General features: G+C 35.4%; 1 protein-coding gene across 1 annotated transcript in view; it reads right to left on the reverse strand.

The window, feature by feature from the left end:
- Positions 1 to 5,007, reverse strand: part of LOC106056754 (70 kDa neurofilament protein-like) — a 43,934-nt gene extending 38,927 nt beyond the window's left edge. The window contains exons 1-2 of the mRNA XM_013213596.2: positions 4,898 to 5,007; positions 3,505 to 3,622 (exon numbers count right to left, since the gene is read on the reverse strand). Of these exons, the coding sequence (XP_013069050.2) occupies positions 3,505 to 3,613 (109 nt within the window). The 5' untranslated portion in view covers positions 3,614 to 3,622; positions 4,898 to 5,007. The remainder of the gene's footprint in view (positions 1 to 3,504; positions 3,623 to 4,897) is intronic.
- Between the last annotated feature and the right edge of the window lie 8,605 nt (positions 5,008 to 13,612).

Raw genomic sequence — 13,612 nt, forward strand, 5'->3', positions numbered from 1 at the left:
GTTCGCGCGCTGGACTGTCGTTTGGATTAATCGATGGTCCCAGGTTCAAACCCTGCCCGCTCCCATCCCCCGTCGTCCTACGGGAGGTTTGGACTACAACTCTGAAGGAACATCCGAAACATGTAAAACAACAAACATTCTAAACTAGATCAAGAAATTCTGGATCTAGATTCTATAAAGATTTTAATTAGAACTTAAATCTAAATCTAGTTTTAAAAATCAAGCTCATAGTAAGAAAAAAAATCTAGATCTAGTGTAAAAAATCTAGCTCTAGTGTAAAAAAAAATCTAGATCTAGTGTAAAAAATCTAGATTAGATCTAAATCTAGCTATTATGTCTTTTTAAAATGCGAGTCACATTACTATACCGTGTTTTAGCATTTCATTTCAATAGTTTATTCCATATGACGTCAAAGGAAAAAAAATCCACTACGTCACACGTCCTAGTTAGACTAAAAAATGTCTTCTATATGAACAGCTTTTCGAGGGATCATAGACATTGGTGCACCGAGTTTGTTAAATAGATGGGCTAGTTAGACTTAATATATATATATATATAAAAGGATTAAAGACGCTTTTTTTTTTGTTTTGTCTGTCAGTCTGTCTGTCCGTCATGTTAATAGCAAGAAAAAAAAAGACTGAAAGCTATTGAAAATCTGATTAAAATTTAATTTCCCTTCCGAAACATCGTATTAGTTTTAAGTTTCTATAATAGGTTGTTCCGGATGTTTATATATTTATAGTGAGAGAAAATAAGAATTCCAGAGTAATCAAATGCCGTTAATTAAATTTGTGGGATGATCTGTTATGAAAATTGGATGTACCATAGCCTTATGGAGATTTTTACAAACCATACTTTGGTGTTTTTTTTTCTTAAAAATCGGAGATTAATATTAACGATAATTAGATTTTCTAACGTTTCAGTTAGAAAGTTAAATGTAGTGTAAGAGAGTAGTGCGATTTTACATAAATAGAGTTTAACTATTTTTCATAAAAAATCCGGAACAACCAATTTTCGTAAATAAGAAAATTATTTGTTTTATTTATTAGAAGAGGGATTTCAAACATTTATTACCGTTATTAGATTTTTCATATAAAATTCGGATCATTTTTTGGCGACGATTTGTAAGAAAATTAAGGTAATGTAGGTCGATTTCTTATTCGAAACAAAATCCGGAACATTGTTAACCGATTAAACAGCTTTTATTATGTTTCGGCAAGAAAATTAACTGTAAAATAAGTCTAAAAATTGATTTTCAATAATCGTTTCTAGTAAATTACTTTCTTATTTTAAAATCCTGAATAACCTATTGTCGATATTAAAAAAAAAATAAATTATTTGACATAAAATTGATTTAAGTTAAAAATTGGGAACCATTGATATTGATATATAATATATAGTGACGTAGTATCAAAGAATATAAGTGTAATATTAGTCAATTATGCGATTTCAAAACAATCATTTGAAATTATTTATTTTTTATAAAACAATATCCGGAACAACTTTATAGTTAATGAAATATAAATCAGTATAGATATTTTTAATTAGCATTTATATGCTATTTACATTTAAAAAACCGGAACAATATATTAAAGATCATGTGTTTCTTGCAACGTTTAAGTATAGAAGAGCAAACAAATATTCATTGGCATTGATTGTTTTTCACAAAACATCTGGAACAATCTATTATAGATACTTAAAACTATAGCAATATTTCTAAATGAAAAATTAAAGGTTAAATCAGATTTACAATAGTCACTAGTGTTATTTGTTAATCTAATCGTGACGGACAGACCGACCAACAGAAAAAACGCACAAAAAAAAATTTTCTTTTATTCGGATGGGGGACTAAACAAAAAATAAATAAAATCTGCTTTTTTTAAAAACTTTTTTTAAGGAATTGGTTTAGCAGAGCATCATGTTGCAACGTTACGCTACTGCACGAAAGTCGCTGCATAAAAAGTCCATTTTAAAAAATGTGCGTGATATTTACATACAAAGTGCATTGTTAGCCTTTATAAACAAACAGAAATGTTTTCTTTTTATTTTAGCAGCTAGTTGACCAAAAAAAACAACATCTTTAACTATTATTTATATTTGTTTTAAACATTTCCTGTACATTTTATACGTATATTTGACTTAGTGATACTGAAAATACACAAAATTTGTTCATCTTTGTTAGCATATTGTAACATTGCCTCCCTTACATTTACGTAATTGTTTTAGAAGTGGTGTATTTTTATGAAAAAATCGATTGCATAATTAATTTTATAAATTAAACGGTTTGCTTTTAAAAAACCAAAAGTAGCTTTTGCACCTAAACTTTTCAAGCCGCATTTAATAATGAAATAATATTTTTCATATCTCTTCTAGTTTTCGAGATCTGAATGTGACAGACGGACAGACGGACATTTTGCACAAACCTAATAGCGGCTTTTTCCCCTTACGGGGGCGCTAAAAAGGAACAGACGCAAATAGATGTATAACAAGTTCATTGACATTAATACAAATCAATACATTTATGGAGGCTTTGGGACTAAAAAGTTCAAGTAGAGATGGAATTAAAAATGACCAATACAGAAACACCCAAATAAAATACTTGGGCATAAAAGTTAAAGGCGCATTTCTTATTCCAAATGCCATGACTTCAATTCCATAACATCACGAAATTATTTGCTAGAATCAGCTAAAAAAAAACACGAATCAACATGTAGAACTTGATGAACACATAGATATGTGTAGGACATCATTCTCTTCTCTTTTCATTAATAAGATAAGGGGTTATGATAATGTCATTTAGCGTTATGACCTTATCTCTTTTATGTCTCACACTAAATGACATTATCTCTTTTATGTCTTACGCTAAATGACATTATCTCTTATATGTCTCACGCTAAACGACATTATCTCTTTTATGTCTTACGCTAAATGACATTATCTCTTATATGTCTCACGCTAAATGACATTATCTCTTATATGTCTCACGCTAAATGACATTATCTCTTATATGTCTCACGCTAAATGACATTATCTCTTTTATGTCTTACGCTAAACGACATTATCTCTTATATGTCTCACGCTAAATGACATTATCTCTTTTATGTCTCACACTAAATGACATTATCTCTTTTATGTCTTACGCTAAATGACATTATCTCTTATATGTCTCACGCTAAACGACATTATCTCTTTTATGTCTTACGCTAAACGACATTATCTCTTATATGTCTCACGCTAAATGACATTATCTCTTATATGTCTCACGCTAAATGACATTATCTCTTATATGTCTCACGCTAAATGACATTATCTCTTTTATGTCTTACGCTAAATGACATTATCTCTTATATGTCTCACGCTAAATGACATTATCTCTTATATGTCTCACGCTAAACGACATTATCTCTTTTATGTCTTACGCTAAATGACATTATCTTTCAAAGATCATCACCCTAAATGACGTGATCTATTTTAGGTATTTATTGTAATTCTAAAGCTGCATACTTCCGCCGTGAAGTGGCAGCCGACCATTCCAGGACAAGGTGCTCAATCTGGTGATTTTGCCTGATGTGGGTGTACTGGGTGAGGGAATCTCTCTGAGTTGTACAGCCATGGTCAGCTTCTAGAAAAGAGAAAACACAATTTTAAATTCTAATTTACTTAATGGTACTCTTTTTTAAGTTGACAGTGTGAGTAAGATGTTTGATGCGTGTAACACTGGTCATGTGATGGCTCAGCAATCCGCTTCACCAGGACACATTTTGTACCATCTCAGATATTCAAATATTAAGTATCAAAACAAAAGACATTTTGATTATCTAAGTTATCCCCATCCACTTAGTATTGAATACATTAATAGAACATACGCGTCAAACCGTCTCACGCAAAACGGCGGCTACAAAACGTTACGCGTCAAAATGACTTGCTTCCTAAGAAATGACTTGGTTCGTCTTCTTGAGAAAACTCTTTGTCCTTTTTACTTTGTGTTTAAGTCTGCTTACATTTCACTATTCCTAAGTGATACTTCTCTAGCTCTCTGCTTACATTTCACTATTCCTAAGTGAGACTTCTCTAGCTCTCTGCTTACATTTCACTATTCCTAAGTGAGACTTCTCTAGTTCTCTGCATACATTTCACTATTCCTCAGTGCGAGTTCTCTAGCTCTCTGCTTACATTTCACTATTCCTAAGTGAGACTTCTCTAGTTCTCTGCATACATTTCACTATTCCTCAGTGCGAGTTCTCTAGCTCTCTGCTTACATTTCACTATTCCTAAGTGAGACTTCTCTAGCTCTCTGCTTACATTTCACTATTCCTAAGTGAGACTTCTCTAGTTCTCTGCATACATTTCACTATTCCTAAGTGAGACTTCTCTAGCTCTCTGCTTACATTTCACTATTCCTAAGTGAGACTTCTCTAGTTCTCTGCATACATTTCACTATTCCTCAGTGCGACTTCTCTAGCTCTCTGCTTACATTTCACTATTCCTAAGTGAGACTTCTCTAGTTCTCTGCTTACATTTCACTATTCCTAAGTGAGACTTCTCTAGTTCTCTGCTTACATTTCACTATTCCTAAGTGAGATATCAGTTTTAGCATATATGAATGTAGGCTTGGCAGCACGACTATTCTCAGACCTTTGTATATAATTGCATCATAAGTTGATAACTGGTCTCTTGAATTCCAATATGGCCTGACTTACATCCAGTGTATTCTCATTGGTGCTGACTTTAAAGATTTCTTGAAGATTTCCCCCAAAGGTTTGTTTGATTTGGTTAAAACCAAACATTGTTTTATATATATTTTTATATCTTATTATTTTTTAAGTTGTATAAAGTGGTATTGTCTTTTTTAAATATATATTTATTAAAATATTTTTCTTGTTTATAAACAACTTACGTCAACTGTTTCTGAACAGGATTGAGTGTTACAAGTCCAATAGACAGGTCTTTTATACTCCTGACACCTGGAGCTGTAAACTGCACGTTTTATAAGCTAACTCCTCCCCAACCTAACTCCTCCCCATGTAACGCCAGGCGCCACTAAAACCAATGTTGCAGGGTATCAAAGCTCGTGTTCGTTTTTGTTTTGTTTTTGTATCAATATACATTTGTATTGGCAAAATAGTTTGTTTCAGTTTGTTACACTAGCGGATCCAGAACTTTGGAGTGGGGGGGGCGATTTTTTTCAAAACCCTAACCCTAACGCCCAGTAAACCCTAACCCTACGCATAAACGTGCATACAGCGCGCGCGCGCACACACACACACACATGCACACACACACACACACACACACACATATATATATATATATGAGAATAAAAAAGCAGCATTTCTCAACCTTCGGCGAAAAACAAAACAACTGGGGCAGCGCTATAAGGTTCTCTGGTGAAGTTCGGGGCGAAGCCCCGACGCTATAAGCGTTTTCTTGCTTTTTTGACTGCAGAAACGCATTCTCCTGACAAGTACAGCTCATTATTCATCAATGGAGTTCGGGGCGAAGCCCCGACGCCATAAGCGTTTTCTTGCTTTTTTGACTGCAGATACGCATTCTCCTGACAAGTACAGCTCATTATTCATCAATGGAGTTCGGGTCGAAGCCCCGACGCCATAAGCGTTTTCTTGCTTTTTTGACTGCAGATACGCATTCTCCTGACAAGTACAGCTCATTCTTCACAATGGAGTTCGGGGCGAAGCCCCGACGCCAAAAGCGTTTTCTTGCTTTTTTCACTGCAGAAACGCATTCTCCTGACAAGTACAGCTCATTCTTCACAATGTAGTTCGGGGCGAAGCCCCGACGCCAAAAGCGTTTTCTTGCTTTTTTCACTGCAGAAACGCATTCTCCTGACAAGTACAGCTCATTATTCATCAATGAAGTTTGGGGCGAAGCCCCGACACCAAAAGCGTTTTCTTGCATTCTTCTCTGCAGAAACGCATTCTCCTGACATCTTCAACTCACCACCCATAAATGAAGTTCGGGGCGAAGCCCCGACGCCAAAAGCGTTTTCTTGCATTCTTCACTGCAGAAACGCATTCTCCTGACCTGAAGCTCATTATTCATACTATTAAAATACGACCTTTCGAATAATGTTGTACTTGAAAAATATTCTAATTTGAATTTATAGACCCATAATACATTGCAAATAAAACCGATTTGTTCCTTGAAAAGATAGGATAACCCACGTATTTAGATTTTAGCTTTGAGGATCGCCGCCGAAAAAGAACTTATTCGATAAATAGTATTCAAGAAAACTCTAGCATAAATTGTGAGTTTTAGTCCCAAATTTATTTAGCTACAAAAATATCAGATTGAGTAAAGGTTGGGAAAAGGCGACTATGAAAACGTTATTTGAGTTTAGAACTCATCTCAATCCTGACTCTTATACTGAAAAATTTCGTTTGAATTCTAACTTTTCCAATGCAAAGTCTTTCTTAAAATACTTATGATAACTTCATGTGAAATTACAAAAACTCTGTCTGGAAATGGGAATGGCGGTAGAGTGAAAACGATTAATCCTCGCTCCTTTACTAATTTCTGCTAAAGATTGCATTTGGCATTAAATATAGATATTCAACTAATTTTATTCACAAACTATGATTCACCACAAAAATAGGACCGCCCCCCCCCCAGCACTCAGAGGGCTAGAGTGGGGAGGGCAGTACATGCAATCGCCCCCCCCCTCACCCCACCGAATCGGCCAAAAATACCAGAAACGGAGCGACATAATATAAAATTTTTATATTAATTCAACTAATTTTGTTCACAAACTATGATTTCTCAATAAAAACGGACCGCCCCCCCCCACTCAAAGGGTTTAGGTGGGAAGGGCAGAAGAGGTATTCGTCCCCTCCCCCCACCAATCGGCAAACAGGGAACGACATAATATAAAGATCGGTTAAAATATCAATAACAAGTTACAAGGATATAAATATTTAATTGATTTTGTTAGCAGGCTGTGATTTCTACCAATAAATTGGACCGCCCCCCCCACTCGAAAGTTAAGTGGGGGGGGGGGGCGGGATTGATACCATCGCCCCCTCCCGACCCCACCAAATCGGCCAACATACTAGAGGGGGGGGCGAAATAATCTAAAAATAGGTTGAAATATAAATAATTAGTATATATTTTTAACATAAGTAATAAATTCGTACACAAATTGTGTGAATCCTATACTAAAGTTCGTCCGCCCCCCCCCCTTCGGGGGGGGGGGTCGGCCGAGTGGGGGGGGCGATCGCCCCTACCGCCCCCCCCCTGGATCCGCCAGTGGTTTGTTAGTAAGTTCACTGTCTAACTAGCGAGTCTCACTAAATACAGACGAAGGCTTAGATTTAAAACTTGTAAACATCTATTATTTTCTGCCTAAAAGCTATAAAAAAGATATAAATTTGTTACTGTGACCAAGATGTTGTATTGGATTCTGTTACAATACTATTTTTAAAAAGCCACCAATTAAATAAAGTCTCACTCTTTAAACTTGTACGAGAAGAAATCTGTCCCTGCTTCTCTCTCTCTGTCCTTACTACTTTAGAAATATTGCTTTCAATTTCATCCCACGAACAGATGATGATCGATACTTAAGGAGTGACAAAAATAATAGAAGAAGATCAATGTCTGTAGTCCTCAGGCGTGAACCTGGATTACTGGCACTTCCTTTTGGAGGGGGTTGGTAGGGGTGATCGCCCCCTCTCACACTATATATCAACACAATTATTAATGTTTTGTTATACATATATGCCAACTATGTATACATTAACCAACTGAAATCTTATGTTAACCTCCATCTGTGGGGTGGGGGGAGGGCGACGGCATCTATTGGGCCAAGATTAACACTAGTAACATTGCCACCTCTTCACCAATGTCTAGATCTAAACTTGATATTCGATATAGATCTACTTGTAAATAAACATGTACATTTATTTTTAAATCTAAATATCTCTATTATATTTAGATGTATGTAGAAAAAAATAGGGCTTGATCTAATAATAGATTCGTTGACAAAAAAATCAAAATTAATTTATAATTAAAAAAATTATCATGTTATGTAGAGCTTCATGCAATGTTTACCAAGAGGCTAAAATCTGTATTTGTCACATAGAGATCTTCTAGGGCGTTTAATGTGTAGGTCTATGAAATTAACTAAAGAAAATGTCTAACAAAATGGGTTCGGAAAATGAATTCCTGTGTCTTTAACTGTTCATAACTTTGTAACTTTTATAGTCGCTTGAAAAATGGAACAATCATACGTCATCACATGCTTTTTAAATTGCTTGCTTTGCAAATCATGTAAAGTAAACTTTGGTCAAATAAAACAATATAGAGAATTAGAGCGTTAGGTTTCATGAAAAAACGTGAAATTACCAAACACTATAAAATGAGCTGTGTTATCGTATTCATGGGCGCCCGCAGGATTTTTTTGCAGGGGGGCTCACGTTGCCACCTATGGCTCGAAGTCGTAGCTTCAACGTTTTGATTACAGAGAATATTAAACAAATAAAAAAGTTGCCCTCTCGCCCCCCCCCCCCATACCTATGTGATATTAAGTTCACTGTAATCACTTGTTTCATGAAATAAAGAAAAGAATAACATGTGAACAAACTATTGACTGTACATGTTGGTCAGTTTATCCGTGCGGCCCGTGCATCCCAACGATCGATCAAACCAAAAACTGCAAACGCTGCCAAAACTGTCAATAACTTAACTACGGTACAGAATTGCTTCTCGTCGCAATAGACAAGCCGGCGATGAACGCTTATCTTTGCAGTCCTGATATTCTTCTTCACGTTGTAGCTCTTGCATCGTTTGGGATGAAGACAAAGCAAGTTGAACTGAGCATTATTATTGCTTGAAAAGAGAAGTTTAATGAAGAAACTAACAAATCAAGATACGGAATCTAAAGTCGTGTTCTGTAATAATCCCAAAATTCAAACTGCTATTGTGCAGTTGTGCCCTAAGATGAAAAGATTGCAACATGACGGAAATTGGTTCAAGAACGAGTGAATATTTGACGAGAATTCAAAGACGAATCAGAAACACATGGTACTACACATATAAAGTTTGTTTGAATTCATTTACAGCCTTTTTTTTTATAATATGCCAAACAGTCCAAATTGTGACTTAAAGCTCGAATGAATTCGTCAGTCCATTCTGTCTCACACAAAACTCGTAAATTTAAGCATCAACGCTCTCTTGGGACTGTTACGGAAGACACCAACAGCATTACGTATACCTGAAATGTCATTCAGGTCAATGATAACAAGTTTAGATCTGTGTGACACACAACGGACAAGGTCTGCTTTTGGATATTTTTCACGACACCTAGCCTGAACACAGTTCTGAATGCTACCCATCACGGGAGCAGCTATGGTAGCCTTGGCCGAGTAGTTTGTCCATGTCTAGGTGGTGCATAATGCAATCGCTGACAATGACGTTAGACACAGGCAGAGCGTCTCTCTTATCAATAGGGACAAAACCAATGAACTATTCTCGAGTACAATCGCCATCAACGAATCCAACGCTCAAACACATCTACTAAGTGCCAGAGATATCTGCAGTTTCATTACCGAAATACCAAGAAAACGCAGTTACTTCATGCTGTTGCAAGTACTTTGTTGATACAAATCAAAGTTTCGACTCAGATGGTATGGAAAGAACTTTCTTATATCTCTTCTATCGTAAACTGGTGGACGTGTTTCAACTGCTGTTTTATTAAGCGCTAACAGTGACCGCAACTCCACAAGACGTAAATACTTGTACCAAGATAACTGCACTCCTCAATCTTGTTCAACGAAACTTTCAGTTATATCAAATCGAAAGACAGCTGGCAAGGATTTTTTCTCTAAGAAAAAAAAATGCTATCCTATTTTAGGCCTTTACAAAATATAATGACACTTATGTGCAAAGAAAAGCAAATTGTCACGACTAACGTGCTATAGAAGATTGAATTGCAAGCCTAGAATAAAGTGCACATGATCGGACATGAACTATAGATGAGCCTATTCTAGTTGATTACAATAACAGCTTATCCTTATTAACTTTATTTCAGTGGAAGCACTACATGTGAAGTAACTTCCTAGGGATTTAAGCTGGTTACTCATAATTCAGAGGGGGTGCACGTACATGGTCAGCAAACATTCCTGATAATCCTAAGTTAGTCTACCAGTCTACCACAACTGTACTTCAGTCACCAGTGGTGGCAGTGGAAGCGTTACTTGTTCAGTTGCTTCTTAGATTTTAATTGATAATAATAATAATAATAATAACAAGATTACAAAGACAGTTTGTGTGGAAACACAAATTCCACACAAACTCAAAATCGGCCCCCGAAGTGGTCCACCCAGGCAGGCTTCAATATTTTCAGAAAGAACATCCAAATGAAATTATATCAAAGACAAATGAGAGATAAGAATGGAGAATGAAGGTTAACAGATCTTGTGCAGTGCCCCAACGGTCCCGCAGATCAAAGGATAGGTGAAAGTGAATGTAAAAATAGATGTGAACCTGGCCTAACTAGTTCCCCTTTCAGACCTTGTGGTCTATAGGGCAGATGATGTAAAGTTCATCTGTTTTAACGAGGGTGTCATGTAGCCAGCACAACGACCAACCGCCGTTAATTTTCCCCATGTCAGGTACCCATTAGAGCTAAGTGGACTCAGAGGCGCCCAAAGATTCCGAAGTTGAAAATTCCAGTATTCACCAGGATTCGAACCCGGGACCCCCGGTTCGGAAGCCAAGCGCTTTACCGCTCAGCCACCCACCTCCCCTGGCCTAACTGATGTCTTATAATTGATCTAATTGTTTTGAAAAAGCTCAATCTTTTTTTATTTTTTATTTTTTATTTTGGTCAAGAAATTACAATTCATTTAATATCTACTAATTTGTAGTCATTTTCAAAAAATTAAAAATAAAACATGAGTGGTCAACAAATTACAATTCATTTAATTTCTACTAATTTGTAGTCATTTTCAAAAAAAATAAAAATAAAACATGAGTGGTCAAGAAATTACAATTCATTTGATATCCACTAGTTTGACAACGCTAAGGTTGTCAATTGTAGTCAAACTGAATTTAAGTTATCTTATCTTGTAGACATTTTTCAAAAAAATTAAACGAAGCAAAAAGAACTCTGTAGTGTAATTGTATCCAATTAGTTTGTTTCCTTTTAAGCACTTGGCATTGTCATTGTCACTTTATGGCTAAAGGGACATAATGTATTGAACTTGGTGGTAGTACGAAGAGGAAAAAGTGACTGATTTCATCCTAAGCCTCCATTCTGTCTCGTCAAATAGTATTTTAGACATATAATAATATTTAATTTTGCATAACAGAACATCTTTTCTATAAAGTAATACAGAGAAAAAGGACTTCCTTGATAAGTAGCCTCAGTATTTTTGCTTTAACAGTAACAATCTTCTACATAAATGAGTTCATTAACAAAGCTGCACAGCAACATTAACAATCTTACAGGAAATTGACTTTGTAGCAATGCTATGTTCCCAGGTAGTAGCAAGTAATTAGGCAAGGCAAGCTAAATATATGGTTTTATACAGCTGCCCTGTATGCCTTATGTATTTAAAAAAGACTGATCAGGGAACAAGGTTAATCCCTCTCACGACAATTTTTAAATGTCTCCTTGTGATGTAAGAGGGCTACTCTAGCATCATCAAGGTGGCTCTTGGGTCTGTTGGAATCGTTCTGGGATAGTTAACCAAGCAAAGGTACTGATGTATCACAATTGTTCAGGGTTCTGTTAGGGTCATGTGTAAATTATTTCAGGATAGGGGTGTCGATTAAGGATTCTTTTTTCTCTCATTACGAAGGTTTAATAAAAAATAAAAAAATTAATAAATAAATAAAAAATAGTTAATTTGTCTTAAAATATTACATTATTCATAAAAGATTCTTGACTTTCAATTGTCTGCCCTTGTCTATATTCTTTAGGATTATTGGTTTTGGTTATTTTTGTTTCTAGTCTCTTCGCAGGCTCCATTCAGTTGCGTCTTGTTTTCTTGTTCCTTTGTTTCCCAGTATGCCTAGTATGAGGCTGCCGCTAAGATATAGACATTGTCATAGTGTTCTTGTTACGTTTCCACGGGCTTGCCGTGTTCTGTGAGTGTTGTACAGACACACTTGATGTTGACTTGTGACAAGCTCTCCGATCATGTGATCTAAGAGGACGTAACCGCGAGGGAGAAATAATTCTTCTAAAGTGTTGACTTCCCTTTAAAAAACAGTTCTTGAGTAGTTTTCCATAGATAAATAAAGTTCAATTTGATTCCTATCCCGCATCTCTCAGCCCAAACTCTCTTTAACCCACGTACATACACACTCTGACACACTCGCATAACCACTTAAACTAATTGACATAATACCAATAGAGTAACTTTACAGATTGATTACAATATTTAGATTTCTATCTCTGAGGTCTGACAATTTAGGATAGGACAATAAATTATACAATAATTACAAATTCTATCTAACCAGTATAGTTATCAATTCTATGTTCAATTATTTTTCTAAATATTAACTCTAGATTATAAGGATTTAAAGATACATTGTTATTAACAACTTTAATTCTACTGTGCCACACAAGACTTATGTATTCACTCACTATTATTAGATTAAATTTATGAATCATCTTACTTTTGATTTTAGGCAATTTATTTAAAACAATAGCTAGGTTAAGATTAACATTGGTGTTACAGTTTGCCTCTAGTAGGACTTTCATAGTGCATCTAACATTATCAAATATTTTACATTTTAAAAACATATGGCTTTCATTGTTACCATTATCTGTGTGACAGAAAACACATGTGTGTACATTTCTTTTCTTACTTCCTACAGGGGTCATCCCGAAGATTAGTCTGTATGTTATTTCTCTGGCTTTGGGTGTAATGTGTTTGCTGTGTAGATTTATAAAAGTGTCTCTGAAATCTATTACACCTAACTCTCTACTCCATTTGATCCTATTGAATAATCTTTCTTGTAACTGTTTCTTAAGTGTTGTATATGTGTCTTTTAATTTACTGTGTATTAGATGTTCATTGCCAGGGAGCATTCTTGATATGGATCTGTAAAATGGATGTGTGTTTGTACCAAAGTGGTGTGGGGTGTCATTTTTTATTGGAATTATTTTATTTAACCTTAAGCCGTAGTAGTATATTGTTAATGGAAAATTGTTTGGTTTCTTGTCCTATGTATTTTAATCTAAGTGCTTGTATTTTGGTTCTGATGTCCTGTAAGTTTATCCCCCCATCCTCTTTGCTTTGTATAAGTGTTGTGTGTTTAATGTTTCTGATAATGCTTTTAAATATAAAATTCCTAATGATTGTGTTTATGCTTGGTATAAAAGTTGGTGGAGGTTCTGTGATGTTTGCTAAATAAACTATCTTCGGGATGACCAGGTTGTTTACTAGTATTGCTCTACCAAATATAGTAGTTGCTGTATAATGAAATCTTTTAAGTGTGTTTTTGGTTTTCTTTAAAATATTTTCCCACTGCTGTGTGTGGTAATATGTTGGGTTGCTTGTCCACGTGATGCCGCATATTTTAATTTCATTCTCTCTTTTAAGGTTAAAGGGGATGTTTAAGGGGATTTCCCACCTGCCCAATCCCA

This window comes from Biomphalaria glabrata, chromosome 9, assembly GCF_947242115.1.
Source record: "Biomphalaria glabrata chromosome 9, xgBioGlab47.1, whole genome shotgun sequence".
In the NCBI taxonomy this organism is placed as follows: Eukaryota; Metazoa; Mollusca; class Gastropoda; family Planorbidae; genus Biomphalaria; species Biomphalaria glabrata.